The 22,250-nt window shown below is 42.2% G+C and overlaps 1 protein-coding gene across 3 annotated transcripts in view; it reads right to left on the bottom strand.

Moving 5' to 3' along the window:
- The window catches only part of LOC136862901 (uncharacterized), an 801,576-nt gene that overhangs the window by 54,519 nt on the left and 724,807 nt on the right, over nucleotides 1-22,250 (bottom strand). For all 3 annotated transcript variants that reach the window (XM_067139181.2, XM_067139182.2, XM_067139183.2), the window contains exon 5: nucleotides 3,017-3,407. In XM_067139181.2, the coding sequence (XP_066995282.1) occupies nucleotides 3,017-3,407 (391 nt within the window). The remainder of the gene's footprint in view (nucleotides 1-3,016; nucleotides 3,408-22,250) is intronic.

Below are 22,250 nucleotides of genomic sequence, written 5' to 3'. Positions count from 1 at the left end.
GTACTCGTTTCGCCCGGAAGGACGTGGGTTCGAATCCCTGTTAGGAAGCCGTAAAATTTAAGAAACGAGATTTCCACTTCCGTAGGTGCACATGGCCTTGAGGTTCACTCAGCCTACACCAAAAATTAATACCACATTAATTCCTGGGGGCAAAGGTGGCCGGGCGTAGAGCTAACCGCTCTACCCCATCAAGTGCCGAGGTTACGGATGGTGGAAACCTTTAGCTTCCACCCCTCCAAGGGCCTTCATGGCCTGTACGGCGATGACTTTGCTTTGCTTTTGCTACCTAATGTAACTGAACAGCGACGAAACATTTGGTAGAAGTTTAACTTTTGATGTCTGTCACTCTATCAGTTTGTATATTCCTAAAAGTTGAAAACTAGTGGACTTATTTTAACCACATCTACTCACTCCGGATTGTGTTATGAGGTGCATATGATGTCATAATAATCACATGAATTTGGTATTTATAGGAAGATTTTCTCAAATATTTTCGTTGACATTAGGTCTATCAAAATACTGTGTATAACACATGTTTAAGGATATGTTAATTCCGTTCCTTTACGTCATGTACGTATTTATTGTACGACGGAAAATAACGCAGATGATTACGAAATTGGACTTTTAGTCCAAGTCCCGTGGGACATGTCGTGCATGTCACTTCAAGATGGGTAACGGGAAAAACTAAAGAGCCATTTTACTCTTTTCGGCAGGGCAGATTTTAAGGGAGATATCATCAACGTCAGAGCACAACGCAAATCGTCAGAGATATAAAATGCAACCTGAGAACCATGGGGAATTTCGCACAACTTTGGACCAGGAACTGTACTGTACTATAAATTCTGAAATCGTTTTCATTCTCTCTCGAATTTGTTCAGCTTCATCATATTTTCGTTACTGCCCCAAGCTGTCGTAGGAAAATATAATTTTAACATATCACATTAAACATGTGAATAGAGCCATGATACTTCGCATAAATTCCTGAAGGAAACATGTAATCCACTGAAAATTCCTGTGCGATGAACGGGTACAAATGCTAGTAGAATAATAAACTCCTCAAATGTAATTTCGGACAGGAAATAAGTATTTCCAGAGCCTCTGTCAACATAGCTTTTCAAATGTTCGATCAGAAAGCGGTCAAACTCAGCAAGAAACTCTAGTAAACCGAGAAAGTTGCCTCCATGAAGGTTCCCCAAATATTCATTACTTCCTCGAAATACCAATCCTCTTACAGTTTGAAATTTAACAGCTGAGACGACCCTCTTTAAAATTTCCTTCCAGTATTGGACTTCTGTTTTACGTGCTCTCCGAACTTACAGTAATCTCTTCTTTATGTATTTGTTCGCATTCTTAAGTTTTGTATACTATTTTTGTAGTGAGGAGTGTTTTCATGGTCATGCACTCCTAGGGATAAGATCTTCCAGTCATTAAACCCAGTTGTAAACAAACTTATGATACTCAGACGTTCGAACAGCGTGCACAGTACACGAAACCTTTAGTCTATGAGTACATAGGCCAACATCTCGTATGCATTTCACCATTGTTAAGTTTTCTTTAAAAATAATATTTACAATGGTACTACACATTGTTTGCATATTGTCTTTTCGACGCACTAAAATTAACATCACAATTTTGTGATTCACCATGTACATCAACATAGTTTCGTAAATCTTCTTTAACGTCCCATAGATCAGAGGCAGCATTACGAAAGTAGGTGATACGAGTCTGAATCTTTTCACCTTCAACGTCGACGTCATTGTCGTAAATAGTTTCATTTAAATCAAAGTGCGAGGTTTTAGGGAAATGCTCGGACAAATTAACATTGCTTCACCCACTTTCATTTCATTTTTGTCCTTGTCTTTACGAGAAAAGAAATATCTGTTTCAATAATTCACCATCCCCAACCTCCCGCGCTCCCCACCGTCATTTATATTGTATACCACTGGGCTTGGACTTGCCAACACTAATTATTTTACCGTTCATTTGTCAGTTACATTCACGTACGGTTATACTAAATGTAAGCTAGAAATGAATGTGTACGTTAACATGGCCCCGAATAGCTGAAAATTAAAGCTGAACGTAGATATAGACCACTACACAAAGTACACAAGTACGGCTGGTCGAATAACAAAAGCAGTCGGTAACAAAGGCACTCGCCTTTTCTCATGCGCTGCCGCTTGGCGCTTGCTTCTAGCCCAATCAGGCCAGTCAACCTGCGACAATTGAACCAAATTTCACCTCTGAAACAATTTCTTGCTGAAATATAATATACTTATTCCCTTCAACGGTAGAGCGCCGCACCCCCTCGGAAGACGCGCTCTAGGCCAGGGCCTAGTGGGAAATATGGGCCTAATGATTGCAAAGTGTCTAGTAACCTGTGTGACTGTTGTTCCTCTACTAATGCTTGGATTTATGTATAGTTAAGAGCAGGGTTGGAGAGAATGTGACTTGGATCAGAATACTAAACGCCACATGCTGATGATCCCCTAGACTTCAAGTCCTTGACCATAGAAAAACTCTTCATGGGTGGTCAGGTGTGGAACATGAATTAACTTCTCGAAGGGAGCTTATATCCTTGTCCACAGGCAAAGATTATGACGTGATGTGTAAGTGAAGCTTTACTCTTACAAAAGCAAAGAAATACTGCACACGATGGGAAAGTACATTTGGTGATGAATTATACTGGAGCATAATAATTTTAATTTGCTATAAATGTGGCATACACCCTTTAAGTAGTGACCATGACTTCGACTGTTTTATTAAATTCTTAAACCATCAGAATTTACGTCATCATCATCCTGTTCAGAATTTGCTGAAATGCAGAAGTTTAGATTTCGGGAGGAATGTGTATACGTGTGGGATTCTGACAGTTGGGAGAGAATTGAGGGAAAAGGTTTAGCTGCTAAAGATTTTGCATGTGTGGAATAACATAATATCCTCCTTAACAGAATTTATGCTTCACATGAAAGTAAACATTTTTGAAATATGTAAGGACGTTGTAATACGTTCTACTCACCCATTATGTCAACGGTTGTAAAGTTTGCCAAGATAAGATTCTGGAGGTGTTCACCGCAGACAGACAACAGTGGCAACACTCCGTCGTAGAAGTCCAGTGTGAGTCCTTCTGAGTTAGTGAGAGATAGTGAGGTGAGTTTGTTGAACAACATCAGTTTGTAAAGGGCCTCACTTGGCAGCCATGCGTTTGCTAAAGCTATGGTGGTAGCGTCAGGGCAAAGGCGTGTGGCGGCTTCCAATCCTTGTATTCGTACGTGCTCCGCTGTGGACTGCAGTGTGGTTAACTTTAGCGCCGAGGGAGCAGGGGAAGTCTCTGCGTCGAGTCTTATTCCTAATCCGTGAAGAAGTCGGCTCTCTATTCCTTGGTCCCACTTCTCTACTAGTTCAATCGCCTGCAAATACAACAAAAAGGAGAAAACACAAGCTTTATTCAGGTCTATCATTGTCATATTACACTTTTGGAAGAAAATACATGTTATTATTCAAATTTCATTGCAAATATCGACAGTACAGCGAGAGCTGCGGTCGCCGAAAGGTTTCTGCGAGCAGTGACCCCCGGGGGAGGAGGCCACCAAAAGACTGAGGAGGAAAGCCACTCTCCCCCAGTCCGCTGGAGGACAACACTCCAGTCGTGAAGATGTCTCAGGCGCTTTATTATGTTCTTATACACAGTACAAAGAGTGTAACATATCCGTCACCCCCGGAGGGGCTCACAAACATAATATATATATGTATATACAAGAATGACCCTCGCACATAAGAAAGAAATGAACCAAGAAACACTGCGACACACACATATATCAGTTATGGTGCTTAAACAAAACACTGGCAATAAACACTATCAAACCCGACAGTCCCAAGACGAAAAGGAAAATACAGATGAAGAGGGTCACTCCGATGACCTGATTGGTGACGGTTAGACGATCACTGTTGCTGCATCCGGGGTACAGTTTTGGACCACAGGGGCTCTATGTTGCGGTAGCTGCTTGTGCCGCCCGGGCTCCTCGAGTGCCGCGACTGACCATAGGATCCCGGGATTCGCCGATAGTGGCGACTTAAATCCTCCTCTAGCCGAATCACTTTGTAGGTCTCGGGCACGGGAAGGGCCTTTCCATACCTTGGTAGGACCAGGTTGCTCCAGGCGTAGGTCTGAAGCTGATCCTCCACCGGATCATGTTCTTCCTGGGGCTGGTCCTTGGACTGGTGTAACCCGGCGTCTTCATCTGCATGTTGTCGCATGTTCTGTAGTTCCTGTTGAAGAGTTCTCTTTTATAGCAGAGTTTACTCTTTAAACCTGGACTTGCCGAGGTTTGAGTAAGTTCAACGACAATACTTCATTGTTAGTTACTCGAAAATGAGGTAATTACTCTATCTGGGATATTCATAATATACATAATTCGTTTCTTTAATATTAAATTTCCTACGATGATTGTAACACCCCAGGTATTTATTCATTAATTATTTACCATAAACCTTTACATTATCTATGGAAGGCTGAATTCTCATAGTGGCCCCTGCACGAATTCGAAGTCAACCTTGCTCCACAAGCCGGTGAAGTATTGCAATATTTGCAAAAGCATGCCTAACTCAAAACTTAAAGGTAAATATTAACTTCCATCGCACCCCCACCCCATTCTACCTAATGACAAATACAGGCTAGTAATCAATTTTCAGGATTGTGAGCGAATGCAAAAAGACCTCGACAATGTTGTGAGGTGGACAGCAGGCAAAGGTATGATGGTAAATGGGATGCAAGGTCGGGTTGTAAGTTTCACCAAGAGGAAAAGTCCTCTCAGTTTTCATTACTGTGTTGATGGGGTGAAAGTACTTCACATGATCACTGTATGTAGTTAGGTGTTACTATAAGGAAAGATTTTCGTTGGAGAAATCACATGAACGAGGTTGTAAATCAAGTTCAACTGATATCTTCACATGGTTACGAGGGTATTTAATGAGTTTAGCAAGGATGAAAAGGAGAGGATGTGTACTTCTCTGATAGGACTCCAATTAGAGAATTGTTTCAGTGTATGGGACCCACACTCCAATATAAAGCTGGAATTCAAGATGACAGAGTGTCACAAAGTTTCATTTGTAGTAAGAAGAAACAGAGATTGGAGTTAAATCGAGGCAAACGGTTGATAAATTGCTAAACTCTTTGAAATCATGAAAGGATTAAGTAAACAATTAAATAGGGAGGGTCCCTCCTGGGCCAGCCCTAAATGCAGATCGATGATGATGATGATGATGATGATGATGTGGATTGATTGATTGATTGATTGATTGTTTGTTTGTTTGTTTGTTTGATTGATTGATTGATTGATTGATTGATTGATTGATTGATTGATTGATTGATTGATTGATTGATTGATTGATTGATTGATTGATTGATTGATTGATTGATTGATTGATTGATTGATTGATATAGGCTTATCTCATGAATGATCGATCGAGGGAAATTTTTGTGTTTCATTGGTGTGTCCTCCTCATCTCCCAATTACATCCCACATTGTTTGATAACCATTAAATCACTTGACTCAGATGTTGTGCGGTTCATGAAGATTTTGGTCAACCGCATTGCGAGCGAGCAGAGGAAACCACATGTCTGGAGGGAGAGTGTAACTGTGTCAGTATATAAGAGAAAAAAAAAGTGATGTACAGCAGTGCATAAAGTACCGTCTAATGAAGCTAATGAGCCACTGTATGAAGTAGGTAGAGAGGCTCATAGATGGCCGGTTTCGCAAATGAAGGTCGGAGAACAACAGATGGGATATACATTATGAAGACTGTGCAAGAGTTACATCGCGAGTTCCAGAAATCCATACACAACCTTTTCATTGACCTTCAGAAGGCCTACGATCGCATTCCAAGAAGTCTCAACCGGGAAAGTCTCAAGCAATAGAAAATACCACAACATTATGTTACAGACAAAAGGGCAGCAAGGAAAGTGTGAGAAGCGCAGCTGGACTGAGTGACCTGTTCAGCTTCCGGCATGGCCTCCATCTGGGTTCAGCCTTGTTGCCATTCCATTTTAATATAATTATGGACGCAGTGAGGCTACGAATCCAACAACTTTACTCGTGCAGATGAAACGTGCTAATTTAAAGGATAAGAGAAGAAGCCCAGGGAGAGCTAAAAAGTGGAACTTAGAGATGTGGAAGTTAATGAAAGAAAACAGAGTACATGGAATGCAACAGGCAGGAAATGGCGCTGAACTTGTTAAAACCGAGAAATATGAGTACCTTGGGAGTGTGCCCAGCCGGAATGGTGGTTGCTAGGTCGATGTCAAAGCAAGAATCCAGGCAGGTTGGGCTAAATTGTAAGATGTCAGGAGCGCTTGCGGACCGAAAAGTGTCAAATAAAGTATTCGGCAAGGTGTATAACCAAATTGTAAGACTAAGCATTATATTCGGCTCGAAGTGCAGAAACAAGGGAGAGAAAATACTTCACTGAGTGGAAATGGGAATGGTTTGGAGGATAGTAGGGCACCCTTGTTGATCGTAGAAATAATAAAGACATTCGGGCAGAAACGAAAACCGCAAGCATTCTTCGTCTTATTATTATTATTATTATTATTATTGTTACCGTGTTTTAGCGGTAGTTATGCGTAAAAGAAGGTGCGGGTGTGAATGGGTTTCAAGCTACGAAAGTATAGTGCATGTAAAATAAATTTAAAATTTAACAAGGTTATATTTCCTTTTCAAAAACAAAGCAATAACAGACATGGCAGGTACAATGTAGCAAAACAAGGGGAGTTACAATATTTACAGGTTTTGGGCTTCACGCCCTGACTTCAGCGATCAGCTCAGTTTTACCACAAACACAAGTTTTAACAGAGGGGCAGAAAACCCCATTCATCCCTAGGAGCCCCTGGCTCCGAATTACACAGAAAAGCCTCCACGAGGCATATGACACTCCATTTCAAAAGAGCGATCCGCTCTCAAAATTTAAGCCTCTCAAAGGCCACACCAAACTCTACCTTCAAGCTGTCCTCTAAGGACGTATTCACAGGGGTAAAATACCCAACCTACTGAGGTCTATTGAATGAAAAAGAAGGTTGATTACATGACCTCTAAAATAACAATTTGAGAGGAGGCTAACCGCACTCCTGATACACTTTGTTTAAGACCTACTTGGCACTAGGCCGTTAATACAAGGGCTAATCCCATACTACGGAGGTGACTTCAGAAAATAACAATTTACATTACATCACGGAAGAATTGGTTTGAGAAAATAAGTCCACCTCAAAACAATATGAGTGGGAACTCGAGAGGGTTAGCACTCTCTATCCCAATATGTGGTTTAGAAGATAGGATAGGTACCAGTAGTCTTTACATTTTAAAGGAAGGTTACATGGTGGAAGGCCTAGAACCCGCCCCGAAGATTAAACTGCTGAGCAAGCAAAGAAAGAAGTTATTACTTGGCCATTACCTTGTTGTAGACGCCGCCGAAGAAAGAGGCGCTTCCCGCCTCCTGCTATGTACTTAATACACTGAAAGATGGAACAGAAGTGGCCCGGAGACCCCAAAATCAGCAGTTTATATCCTCTCGCGGAAGATTCTAGGCGTTAGGGGAAATAAAACACCCTCCCTCAAAGTTTTTATTGGCTAGGGAAAAGAAACCCCTACATAGAGGAAGAAGAAACACATTATTGGTGGAAAATTAATTAAAGAAATTCGGGATTGGCTAGATCCAAAATAAGGGGAAAAAGAGGGGTATACAGCCAACTTAAACCATGACAGAAAGAAATTTAACAAAGAACAAACTCTTGAAATAAAAATTTCTCCAACAAAATAGTTCTTTGATTTCGCACTAGGTTGCACTATTGTAATTCTTCAGTAGTGTCCTCTAGAAGAGAAAGTTCACACTTCTTACTTCAAGCGAGACAAAAACACATCAAAAGTGACACAGTTCAAAAACTCAAAATTTTCCACGTGGTGACATCTTCTGAGAAAGTAGAGAATTAATAGAATAGATAAAGTTCAACCTTCCTCCAGAAGAGGAGTTTCAACTGGCGCAACTTTTAAATAAACGGTGTAGAGGTGTACCGCCCGGTACAGACCTCCCCCCCCAAAAGTTCCTCCAGGGGTGACACATGAAATCAGTTTGAAACAAAGTCCAAGTAGTGATGTTGATACGAAGATAGATAGCAGAAGCATTTACAAGATTTCTTAATTCAGTTTCAAAATGTTGTTGTTGCAGGAGAATGAAAGTCTTTATGTTTGTAAAATTTGAATTTCTGAAGATAAACTTTTAATACTTAAAGGTGAAGAAAAATTTTGCAATGTCCACCAAATATTGTAGTTGAATTCCCAAGTGTAGTTATTGCTTATGGTGACTGTCCATGTAGTTGATGTAGATTGAGTCGAATGGCCGGACCGGCCGTTGCAGCTTGCGTCCAACGGAGGCCGCTCGGACCCCTCAAGTACCCTGAGATACCGCTCGCCCGCACTATGAGGGGAGCAGAGGTGTTGAAGTACGCCGCGCCCGCGGTGAACAGATACAGGCTGCGGGCATGTAGCAGGTCGTGCGCCGCACATCAGCCTTGGCCGGGAGGAGAGCTCCGGCTCGCCGTGCACATGTCGTCCTCGCTGGAGAGGAGGGGGCCCATCCCCCTCCCCAGTCGCTGCACGGCGCTGCGCGGCTGCGGGGGCGCTGAAACATTAAAGCTAGGCGGCAGAATTGTGTTGGACTATCATCTTCTTTGAGGGTACAGGCTTGTGGAGAGGTTGAGGGGCCAGCGGCGTGTAGATATCCATGGCATTTACTATTATGAAGCCACAGTGTAAGGTGGAGCAGGAGACGGGAGCGTAGTAATGGCCGTGGCAAGGACAGGATGGCAGTTTAACGGGTCGGGGCAGGTTTTACATAAGGCTTACATCTAAAACCAAAATATTACAGAAGGGGCAGAATGCCTTAAAAGTGAACTCAAAAAAAAATATAACCTTCATATCCTTTCAAAATACTATGAAGCAAGTTAACACAGAAATTACACCGGTTTCACCTGGGACAGGTGAACTCTAAATATCCTCTCGGTGGCTGGATTACTTAGCAATAAGGTAACCGGCGTTAGAAAATCGAGAATGATACAAGGCCCATGAAATCTGGGGGCAAGCTTGCCCGCGGGAACAAAATTTTTGACCATAACCTGGTCACCTACCGTCAAAGTGGTGGGTCTCCGTCCACGATCATACCTTTCCCTAACCTTTTCATGAGACACTTTAAGATTGGCTTTAGCCTTCTTCCAAAGATCTTTAATGTTGTCCGGATCGATTATCTCGGGTAGAATGTCATTCAGAGACCAGAGGTTAGAGAGCGGCGAGTTGGGAACAAACTTGAACATCAAAGAAGCTGGAGTAAATTTGTGTGATTCATGGACCGCCGAATTCAAAGCAAAAGCTAACAAATGCAGGGACGTGTCCCACCTAGAATGATCTTCATGATGATAGGCAATAAGTGCGGACCTGAGATTACGGTTAACCCGTTCAGCCAGAGATGGTTGAGGGTAATAAGCGGAAGTAGTTACATGAGAGATGGACAAGTCAAAACAGAATTTACGAAATAAATTAGATGTAAAAGCCTTAGCATTATCAGATACAATGTATTGGCACGGACCAAAAGAAGCGAAAATAGAATTTAGGCAAGTAATGGTGGACTGAGCGGTAGCCAGCTTAGTCGGAAATAACCAAGAAAATCTGGTAAAACCATCTACACATACAAAGATGAATTTGTTGGCATTTCCCTTCGACTGGGGGAAGGGTCCTACATAATCAATATACAGGCGTTCCATGGGGCGCGACGCTTGATGAGAAGACAAAAGGCCTACTTTAGTGGACATGGTGGGTTTACTGATCAAACAAGATTTACAAGCTTTTACAAGTTCCCGAATTTCACCGTCCATACCTTTCCAAATGAACATTTCACGAATTTTTTCACGGGTTTTAAAGATTCCAAGATGCCCTCCTAATGGGGTCTCATGATAATACTTGAAGATCATAGGCACAAGAACAGCTGGAACGACAACTTTCATCATCTTGTCATGCCTCGAAGGGCAACATAAAACACCATTCCTCAGAACATAAGGGACAACATGTTCCCCAGAAGAAAGGGTTTCCATTATCGGAGCCAGCGTCGGATCTTCACGTTGGTACCTCTCAATATCTCTAAAGAGCATGGGAGCATCTGTTAGGATGGCATTAACCTCAGATAGTATGGACTCGGAAGGTGATGAACTGTCGACAGGTTCATGGGTCTCGACGTCGTTAGAAAACATACGGCTGAGTCCATCAGCAACAACATTTTCAGTACCTCTGATATGTCGTACATCGAATTGGAAGGCAGAAATACGGATGGCCCAACGGGCTATACGACCAGTACGACGCGGCCTACCTAAGACCCAGCTTAAGGCTTGATTATCTGTCTCCAAGTCGAATTTGACGTGTTCCAGATAGAGACGGAACTTTTCTAAGGCGAATAAGACTGCCAAACCTTCAAGCTCATATATGGAGTACTTTGCTTCTTGAGCTGACAATGTCCTAGACGCATAGGCGATGGGTCGCCTCCCTAGTTCAGTCTCTTGAAGAAGAACTGCAGCTACTGCTGACGACGATGCGTCGGTTTGGACGATGAATTTCTTCGAGAAATCAGGCATAGCAAGTACAGGGGCATTACAGAGAGCTAATTTCAGATCTTCAAAAGCGGCTTGTTGAGAAGGTCCCCACTCGAATTTGATGCCTTTCCTACGAAGAAGGTTTAAGGGCGCCGCTCTATTAGCAAAGTTAGGAATGAACTTCCTGAAGAAATTCACCATACCAATGAACCTGGCGATACCTTTGATGTCCTTGGGAGGTTTAAAATCACGGATGGCCTGTGTTCTAGAATGATCGACTGCTACTCCATCGGGTGACACAATATGCCCTAGGAATGACATAGAGGGCTTAGCAAAGGCAACCTTGGACAACTTAACAGTTAACCCAGCCTTACGAAGGCGATCGAGAACTTCTCGCAGATGATCTAGATGTTCTTCAAAGGTCTCTGAAAATACGACGACATCATCTAAGTAGTGATATAAGTACTCAAATTTGATGTCGGAAAAGACCCTATCTAGTAGCCTAGTGAGCACAGCTGCCCCCGTGGGGAGCCCGAAAGGCACGCGGTTGTATTCGTATAAATTCCAGTCCGTGGCAAACGCTGTAAGGTGTTTAGACTCTTCGGCAAGGGGAATTTGATTATAGGCCTGATTCAAGTCCAAGATGGTGAAGAACTTGGCCTTACGAAACCATGAAAAACAAGAATGAAGGTCGGGAAGGGGCACAGATTGTAACACCACCTTCCGATTGAGAGCCCTGTAATCAATGACAGGCCTGAAACCTCCTTGAGGTTTCGGTACTAGAAAAATAGGCGAAGAATACGCTGACTTAAAGGGCCTAATAATACCGTCCTTCAACATCTGATCGATGATTTCTTTCAGAGCCTTCATTTTAGGTGGAGATAGCCTATACGGTGGAAAGCGAACAGGAATCGAATCCGTGACCTCAATTTTGTATTCAATAAGGTCAGTAACACCAAGAGTATCAGAGAACACCTCGGGAAACGACTGACACAATTTGCGAATACTATCAGCCTGCTCCTCAGGTAGATGTCTAAGGTCTAACAACATCTCATCCTGGGTAGGCGAAATAGATGAACATGATGCAGAATTACACTTTAATAGAGGGATTTTACAATTAGAGGCAAATTTGAATGTGCACGACTTACTCTGAAGATCGAGCACCAGACCAGTGTGAGACATGAAGTCCGCTCCCAGTATGATGGGGCAAGACAAATGCTTGGCCACAAACAATTTGATTTTCCATGTAAATTTAAAAACACGAATTTTGACATGTAAGGAACCTAGAATTTCTAATGGAGATGAATTAGCCGAAACATATTTAACAGGAGATGAGTCATAGTCAGGGAGTTTACAAACAGATTTCAATTTAGAATACCAATCAGCCGAAATAATGGAACAAACGCTGCCTGAATCTAAGAGAGCAGTTATAGGCTCGTTATTCAACTCAATCCTAAGAAAAGGAACAGGTGCGGGGGTATCCGCCGCAATCCTAAGACACTCTCTGGGGCATTCAAAAAAAGAATTTGAAGATTGCTCATTCCCTGAATTCTCGACCCTTTTGCCCGGGGCTGAGCCTTGGAAAGCAGAATTAGTCGACTCAGCCGAAGCCGCTAGTCACTTTTTATTATTGGCATGGGTGGAATTTGCACCAGAGCAGGAGAGGGTGCTATTTGAGTTTGGGCAATTCTTGGCGATATGTGAGAAAGCCCCACATTTAAAGCAGCCTTGTGATGAACCAGCTCCATTCCTAGTCCCACTTGGCTTGATCAGTGGACACTTGTTGCGCAGACGGTCAGGCGACCCGCAAGCATAACATTTACGGAGATTGACTGGTCGGCGAGGTGGAGGCCGAGTGTTACTAAAGGAAGGCGGGGGTTCTTTCGCGACACGCAAAGAATCGGCGTATCTAACTCCTTCCGCTGAGACGGCCAATGCTTCAAGTTCAGAGAAGGTTTGCGGACACGCCGCGAAACACAAATATGACCTGTAGGATGGTGAAATACCTTCTACAATAGCCTGCACAATCTGATCTTCAGGAAAGTGCAGAGCAAACACCCTAGTGTAGAATTTGATATCTTGTATGAAATCAGCCAAGTTTTCATCCAAGCGCTGTACACGGTAATAGTACTTCTGAATAAGGGAAGACCTGGCCCTAGCCGGGATGAAGTTAGCTAGCAAATGGGCATGGAAATCCTCAATAGATGATTGCTCGGCAATGGCTCTTACGATTTTATCAGAGAGAATACCAATAGCATACGGATAGATAATTTGCAAAATTTGACATGGCGAAAGAGAAAAAACAAGAGCATGATCCTGAAATTCCACTAGAAATCTTAAAAATGAAATTACATCACTGGTGGTGTTGACGGAAAACTTAGAGATACCTCTAAGCAACATTGCCAATGGATGAGGCAAGCTACTGAACCCAGGTGACATAGTCGTTAAAGGTTTCAATGGCAAAGAAGTTAATTCAGAGCGGATGTTACCCAATGACGCACGGCGTTCAGATTCGTTGTTCGATGGGGCAGAGATAGTTTGAGCAGCAACGGTTATCCTATTGACTTCTCCCTGAGGAGGCTCTTCATCACTACCTACGTTCACTGTGGCGGGTTGATCAGTTTTGGGAGGAACTTCGCCGGTTAGCAATTGAGTAACCTTATTAGACAATTCAGAAATAGTTTCAAGGAGCGTATTAGCGTCCTTCCTCTGAACGTCATTCACCTTTAGAGACAACAGATCATTAACTCTATTTGCAAAGTGATACAGCCTGCCTTGCACACGCTTAATTTGATTAGGAGACGGATCGTTTTCATCAAAAAAGCTGACTACAGATGCTAGCCCAGTAATATTCTCGACGATCGTGGAAAGAGAATCATCAATTTCTTTCTCTCCCAAATTGGGGATGGAAATGGGCAAATCAAGGGACTCTCTAAGCTTGTTGGTGTCGATTGCAACCGTGCCTCCAGATTGCACATTTCTGATAGTTAACTCGTATATCAACTCCTCTTTGCGCAAATAGTTAAGGAGGAGAACATCGCGAGGGCCGGGCATGATGACAGAACAATTTTGAAAAACTCAAAAAATTCCAGCAACTGAGACAATTGTTAGAGTTCGAGTCAAAGCAATGTTTAGCCGTCAAAAAGGGGCTAAATTGAGACCCATTCAACCACGCTCTGCTACCACTTGTTACCGTGTTTTAGCGGTAGTTATGCGTAAAAGAAGGTGCGGGTGTGAATGGGTTTCAAGCTACGAAAGTATAGTGCATGTAAAATAAATTTAAAATTTAACAAGGTTATATTTCCTTTTCAAAAACAAAGCAATAACAGACATGGCAGGTACAATGTAGCAAAACAAGGGGAGTTACAATATTTACAGGTTTTGGGCTTCACGCCCTGACTTCAGCGATCAGCTCAGTTTTACCACAAACACAAGTTTTAACAGAGGGGCAGAAAACCCCATTCATCCCTAGGAGCCCCTGGCTCCGAATTACACAGAAAAGCCTCCACGAGGCATATGACACTCCATTTCAAAAGAGCGATCCGCTCTCAAAATTTAAGCCTCTCAAAGGCCACACCAAACTCTACCTTCAAGCTGTCCTCTAAGGACGTATTCACAGGGGTAAAATACCCAACCTACTGAGGTCTATTGAATGAAAAAGAAGGTTGATTACATGACCTCTAAAATAACAATTTGAGAGGAGGCTAACCGCACTCCTGATACACTTTGTTTAAGACCTACTTGGCACTAGGCCGTTAATACAAGGGCTAATCCCATACTACGGAGGTGACTTCAGAAAATAACAATTTACATTACATCACGGAAGAATTGGTTTGAGAAAATAAGTCCACCTCAAAACAATATGAGTGGGAACTCGAGAGGGTTAGCACTCTCTATCCCAATATGTGGTTTAGAAGATAGGATAGGTACCAGTAGTCTTTACATTTTAAAGGAAGGTTACATGGTGGAAGGCCTAGAACCCGCCCCGAAGATTAAACTGCTGAGCAAGCAAAGAAAGAAGTTATTACTTGGCCATTACCTTGTTGTAGACGCCGCCGAAGAAAGAGGCGCTTCCCGCCTCCTGCTATGTACTTAATACACTGAAAGATGGAACAGAAGTGGCCCGGAGACCCCAAAATCAGCAGTTTATATCCTCTCGCGGAAGATTCTAGGCGTTAGGGGAAATAAAACACCCTCCCTCAAAGTTTTTATTGGCTAGGGAAAAGAAACCCCTACATAGAGGAAGAAGAAACACATTATTGGTGGAAAATTAATTAAAGAAATTCGGGATTGGCTAGATCCAAAATAAGGGGAAAAAGAGGGGTATACAGCCAACTTAAACCATGACAGAAAGAAATTTAACAAAGAACAAACTCTTGAAATAAAAATTTCTCCAACAAAATAGTTCTTTGATTTCGCACTAGGTTGCACTATTGTAATTCTTCAGTAGTGTCCTCTAGAAGAGAAAGTTCACACTTCTTACTTCAAGCGAGACAAAAACACATCAAAAGTGACACAGTTCAAAAACTCAAAATTTTCCACGTGGTGACATCTTCTGAGAAAGTAGAGAATTAATAGAATAGATAAAGTTCAACCTTCCTCCAGAAGAGGAGTTTCAACTGGCGCAACTTTTAAATAAACGGTGTAGAGGTGTACCGCCCGGTACAATTATTATTATTATTATTATTATTATTATTATTATTATTATTTGCTTTACGTCGCACCGACACAGATAGGTCTTATGGCGACGATGGGATAGGAGAGGAATATTATTAACAAGATAGAGGTTAGGAGATTGTTCTGCCAAGGGCATGTGAGCAGAAGGGAAAAAGGACCCTTGATCAGGAGAATGGCAGAGGGGCAGAGGGGAAGAAGAAGAGGCTGTGGAAGATCCAAACTCTCCTTGGATCAGAAGATCAAAAGGGATATGGCAGAACTTGGGCTCACCGCTGAGGATGCACCGGAGAGGGTGCTATCGGAACGTAGCTGTCGTGCCGCCGACCCCACATAAGAGACAAGACGGAGAAGAATAGGATGTTTGGAAACACTATGCTTACAGTATTGTGGATCGTGAGCTCGGACACGTATGTGTGTGGCACAATAGCCGCAATTTACCTACATAACAGCACATTTTTTATAATGAGTGAAAAATTTACTAGATATATACACTGCAAATGATCCCTCTGGCTATTTGAAGACTTAAAGTGGCACACGGTAGCTCTGCCAGTGGGAAACATTACTGACATTGCGTCGTATGACCGCCTCCGTAGCGTAACGGTTAGTGTTATTAGCTGCCGTACTCGGGTGCCCGGGTTCAATTCCCCGTACTGCCAGAAACTTAAGAATGGCAGGAGAGCTTGTATGTGGTTAAAACGGCACATGCAACTCACTTCCATTGGAGTTGAGCCTGAAATGAGCTGCATCACCTCGGTATGAGGACAGGAGTTTGAATTTTGCATTGTGTCTTATTATTCTACGCTCATTGCAGTTTAGGGACTTTTCCTCGCCATAAGGCCTCTCTGTGTCGGTGCGACGTAAGATAAATTGTAAAAACAAAAGAAGTTTCCAAAAATTCAAAGGATAATTCTGTATTCAGGACAAAGGAAGACTACAGCCAATTAGATCAGCCGTTGAAGTATCTTGTGCTGTCATTTTGATTATGGTTACAATAAGTCAAGATGAATCAATTGGAATAAACTAACTCGACGTTCCATAATATGTCTTTCGTTATGTCGAAACTTCAAAAATTCTGGCACAGTGAAATTTAAGTAAAGATGACCCTAAAATACCATAAGAAATCAGTCGATTGGAGGGGGAGCCAAAGTAATGTAAAACGATATCTAATTTACTCCTTTAATGCGATGTTTGCTTACCCATTCATTATATGTCGCTTTGTGTCGCACCGACGCAGATAAGCTTTTATGGCGACGATGGGGCAGAAAAGGGCTAGGAGTAGGATGGAAGCGGCCGCGGCCTTAATTTGTTAAGGTACAGCCCCAGCAATTGCCCGGTGTGGGAATGGGAAACTTCGGAAAACCATCTTGAGGGCTGCCGACAGTGTGATTCGAACCCACTCTCTCCCAATATACCGGGTACTGGCTGCTCTTAAGCGACTGCAGCTATCGAGCTCGGTCAAAATTATATACAAGAGTCAGTTCTAGATGAGTGGATCCAATATTCGAGAATGTTCCTTTTATTGATTAGATAAACGCTGAGTTTATGCATCAAAACTCCCCCTAATGAGCGTATAAAGTTTTGCAAAAGTATGCTTAAAAATACTTCAAATGATGGGATGTTTCGGTGCTTCCACATAGTCTCTATTGGATATGAACTACAGGGCTTCTCATAGAATTATGTGCAATTATTTCAAGTCTGCAGTTCAAGATGAAGATGTGATTTTTCGGAGGTATTTCATCAGGATGAGACTCAATTTTGATGGTTTCTATACATCATCGGGCCACCAGTATTTAGGAAACAAAATACTAGTACACTAACGTGTCTGACCAGTGATCATACCTAACTTCAGATTTAATTTCTTTCAAGTTTGCTGCTCGAACGACGTTTAAATGCTACGCAGCAAGAAATCAGTCGACTGGAGGGGGCGACAAAATAATGAAAGGAGAATCATTTGATTTACTAATGTAATTAAAAGAATACTCCCATCCCCTCGTTCCGGATCGCCTGAAACTGGGGAGAGAATATTCATTTATTGCAGTCAATTTATTCCATACATGCATTCAATTATCCTTTTTATAATTATTTGGATACTACTACATTAAATACTATATTTAAAGCTAATATTTAAATTAATTCCATAAATGATGATCCCTTTTAACTTTCTTTTCGTCTGATATGCATCTTACCCTTCATCTTTCAGTTAGTGCTCATTTTCTGTTGTGACTTATTTTGTAATACATCATACTTCATCATTATATAACGTTAAGTTTTTCAGCGTTCAGTTTGCAAGCCTCTGTGAATTTGCTATACGTCGCCACAATCTTCTATTTGCAACTAGTGCCGTGGCCTCATTTAAAATACAAAAAATTTTGGTATTCTTCTCGGTGTAATTCACTCTTTGTTTAGTAATTTAACGATTGTACACAATTCCTTCTATCTTTCTACATCTTTCTATCTTTGTTTTATGATAACAACCTAAATATTTAACTCTAAGTGCGTCAGTTCTCCTATAAACTCTCAATAAATGCACCTCTTCCATTATTTCTCCACAAAATGCAAAGTGGATTTCGTAATGTTTCTCTCTCTGAATCTTACTTTATACATCCCTATTAGCCACCACACCATACCTCTTACTTCTCTGTTTGAATGCATTTCTATCCTTATTGGCATGTTCTGGATGATTTCACAGAATTCCGATAATGTTCTTTTAGTCTTATATTCCCCCTCCCAACATCCTTCAATCTAATCTTCGTTTTCTTGCTTAAATTCTTATCTTTGTTCTCAATATCTTTATCCCAGTAGTATCCCATCCCTATTATGTCAAACATCCTTTTTACTTGTGTTAGCCTATAATCATCACTTAAGTCGTTCATCTGGTTATGATATGTCAAATTCAGTACATTTATTTCCGTCCCATCTCTCCTTCTTAAGCTTAATCAGAATTTTATTACATTCCTAGCTATATCCACTTGAATATTGATACCTTCACATAGTCCTCAAACACTGATTTTCGCTGTACATTCAGGAAGACCCATTTTTATTCTACAGAATTAATTATTACTGTTACGGAGTTCTCCGTGGTAGTTAGAGGTGAAAGAAGGTGCTGGGATGAACAGGTCTCAACTTACGAAATTAAAGTTAATTTAAAATTCAACAAGGTTATGTTTTCTTTTCGAGATCAAGAAATAACAAGTACAACAGGAACTTGGTTGTATAGCAACAAAATAAGAATGTACAATTACAGTTTATTAATGTATATTGGGCTTCGAGTTCCAGAAACACAATCCCTGAGCAATGAGCCCAACTTTACTTATACACAAGGTTTAACAAAGGGGCAGAAAACCCCAATCATGTCCAGGAGCACTCGCTCCCTATTACTCAGTAAAGCCTGCTCGAGGCACACAGAAACCAAATTTAAGAAAGAGCACCCCGCTCTCAAAGTTCAAGCCTATCAAAGGCCACACCAAACTCGACTTTCAAGCTGCCTTCCAGGCACACAATAACAAGGGTAAAAATACCCAACCTACTGAGGCCTATTCCATAAAGAAACAGGACAATTACATGGCCCCAAAATACCAACTTGAGTGGAGGCGTAACTAGCACTCCAAATACACCTTTTTAAAACCTATTTGGCACTAGGCCACTTATGCAAGGGCTAATCCCATACTACGGAGGTGACACGATTGAAAAATGTTACGACATTACGAGTAGAAGGGAAGCTGTTATAAAAATGTAGTCACCTCAAAACAAAATGAATGGGAGCTCGAGAGGGTTAGGCACTCTCTATCCCAATTTGTAGTTAAGGAAACAGAATTTATACCAAGTGTCTTTTACATTTTAAATATAGGTTACATGAGGAAAGTTTCGAACCCGCCCCGAGGGTTAAACTGCTGAGCTAGCAAGAAAATAAGTTATAAAACGGCCATTACCTGATGGTTGAACTGCTGCCCGAAGAAAGAGGCGCTTCCCGCCCCCTGCTACATAATCACACAAAGAAAGATGTTACTGAAGTGGCGAGGAGACCAGAAAATCAGCAGTTTATATACCCTCGCGGAAGATTCGAGGCGTTTCATGAATGATTACAACCCGCCCACAAAAGTTTATTGGATAACAGCAAAAACTAATACACCAGACGAAGAAGAAACACCTTATTGGTGGAAAATTAATTACAGAAATTCCTGATTGGCTACATACAAAACAGGCGGAAGGAAAGGATTATATTGCCAACTCTCAAACCACAGAACAAAATTTAGCAAAAACAAAACTTATGAATGTTAAATTTCTTCCGGATTGTTCATTCCTTTACACCAGAGAGCGCTATCAGTTTTGGTAGAGGCATCTGTTAGAGAAAGTTCAAAGTTCTTGCTATGGAGCAGACAAATACGAATCGAAATTGACATAGTTCAGAACACTTCAAAATTTACAGTAGAGACATCTTCTGAAAAACTTTAGAATTAACATGGTTGTTAAAGTTCAGGCTTCCTCCAGTAGAGGAGTTCCAACAGGCGCAATGTTTGAATTAGCGGCGCGGAGGTGTACCGCCCGGTAGAATTACATCTAATTCTTTTCTATCTACTTGAATACCCCATATTTCTACCCCATACAATGCTCTTGATATCACCAGCACATTTTTATATAACTTGTATTCAGTATTTGGCATGCTCCTCTCTAAATAGCTTGATCTTGTCAATGTGGCCAACCCTTTTCGTTTTAGCATTTCTTATTTGCTAATTCCACATCCCTTTCGATGCTATCATAATTCCTGAGTATTCTATTATATTGACAACTTCCAGTTCTATACTTTCTATCCACCGGCAACTTTCTTTATAGTTCCTTAATTTATTTCCTTTTTTACATAACTTGTGTTTTCTTAATGTTAATTTTCAAATTCCATATTCTGCAACATTCATCAGGTTTCTTGAGACTACTCTGCATACCGACTGATGTTGGAGAGAGAGAGAGAGAGAGAGAGAGAGAGAGAGAGAGAGAGAGAGAGAGAGAGAGAGCAGTTTTGGAAGTAATCCAATTTAATTCAAAAAATGAAATGTAGAAGGGTGGACTGAATAATGGCCGAGAGGATTCGTCGTGCCGACCACATGACACCTCGTAAGAGCAGCGGACGCTTGGTAGGCCTTGGCCCTTCGGGGCTGTTGCACTAAGTGGGGGACGAGGAGGAGGCGGAGAAGGAGGAGTACCTGGAACATTATTAACCATGGATGTTGCTGGATGGAGCCATTAACTCGTTTACTGTACACCTGCTGAACATTAAAATTGCGGCACCAAGAAAGGAGCACCTGATGGACCCCACATTGAGGGAATGCATACAACATTTTAGGATAATGACATGGTTAATTTGTCAGTAGAGTCCGCCAATTGTGACACTGTTAATTGGTGTAAAACTCAGGTGCCACTGAGAGGTAGTGACATTGCGCTTTCCAACCGTACGTGTGCATGATTGGAGTTAGCCCACTGAGTAGAAGAAAGCAACAAACCTACGAACAGGTTTTTCACCTTGGAGTGCGTGAGAATCGAGGCCTATTGGGGTAACTGATTATTCTATTGTGAAATTGGTTCCTGCATTAGAAGTAGTGCAAACATAGTGAAGAGCACACAGGATCAGTGGCCCGATGCGGTACGGGTTTACCGACACGTAGGAAGACAACGACCTCCTCACACCATCGAGTGTGAGGATCGATGTCTGGTGCTCATTGTGATTAGGTTCCGTATATTCACATAAAGCACTCTCGCTCAGGATTTCACGTTGCAGAGAAATCTGGATCTGCACGCAAGGTTCGCCGCCGTTTGAAAACGGCGTGGTATTTTGTTCATGTGCCCATTACCGTGATTGCGAGGTGCATGTAATGGTGTGTGAAATGTGGTTCCTGGAGCTATGAGTGGCATGCAATCGTCTTCTCCAACGAATCCTGCTTCGGCTTGCTTCATCACGATGGCGACACCTTGGCACACGCATGGTCATGACCGTCATTCCGGCCCTGCACCTGGAATTATTGTATGAGGTGCCATCAGATTCCAATCCCGATCGCGTGTAGTTCACGTCGATGATACTGACCAGCATCCATTACATCGTGGAGGTGTTGAAAGCTGTTTTTTTTCTTTTTTTACAATCTGCTTTATGTCGGACCGACACAGATAGGTCTTATGGCGACGATGGGTTAGGAAAGGCCTAGGAGGGGACAGGAATCGGCCGTCGCCTTAATTAAGGTACAGCCCCAGGAGTTGCCTCGTGTGAAAACAGGAACACGCGGAAAACCATCTTCGGGCCTCCCGACAGTGGAGTTCAAACCCTCTATCTCCTGAATGCAAGCCCACAGCCTCGCGCCCCTAACCGCACGGCCAATTCGCCCGGTGAACCTGTGGTTGCCCCGTATATTCAAGGCTAGCCTGGAATCCTGTACCAACAGAACAATGCGCTATACCTCGTGTGGCTCACATTGTTTCAGTGAATCCGTTACCCATCGAAATCATGTGGTCCATGGTCGGGCAACGAATGGCCTACCACGGGACACCCTTGGCCACAATGGGGAAACATTGGGCACGCGTCGAAGCAGCAAGGTCGTGGATACCTCCAACGGGCAGTCCCTTCCTCCCATTGTCAAGTTATGTAGTTGTGGTTATTGCTACCTGTGGTGGGGCCACCGAGGACTGATTTCTCCACTTCTGTACTTCGAACCGAGCAACAGGAGTAATCATGTCACATCTGTATGATAGGAATTCCCTTCAATAAATTTGGTTGTGATGACTCACGTCCCTCTCGGTGTTGTAGTTTTAAAGGCCAGCAGTGTATTATAATGAATTATTAACATTCCTTTATCAAAGCTACCAGAACATTTAAAAGTCGGATGGGAGCTCCAATACTGAAAGCAGCTCTGGATAAAAAATTCGTTAAGCCTGTCTTAAGTAACATTACCCAGCGCATAAGTTTCCTGAACAA

This window comes from Anabrus simplex, chromosome 2 (assembly GCF_040414725.1).
Source record: "Anabrus simplex isolate iqAnaSimp1 chromosome 2, ASM4041472v1, whole genome shotgun sequence".
In the NCBI taxonomy this organism is placed as follows: Eukaryota; Metazoa; Arthropoda; class Insecta; order Orthoptera; family Tettigoniidae; genus Anabrus; species Anabrus simplex.
This window is presented reverse-complemented; position numbering and strand designations above follow the sequence as displayed.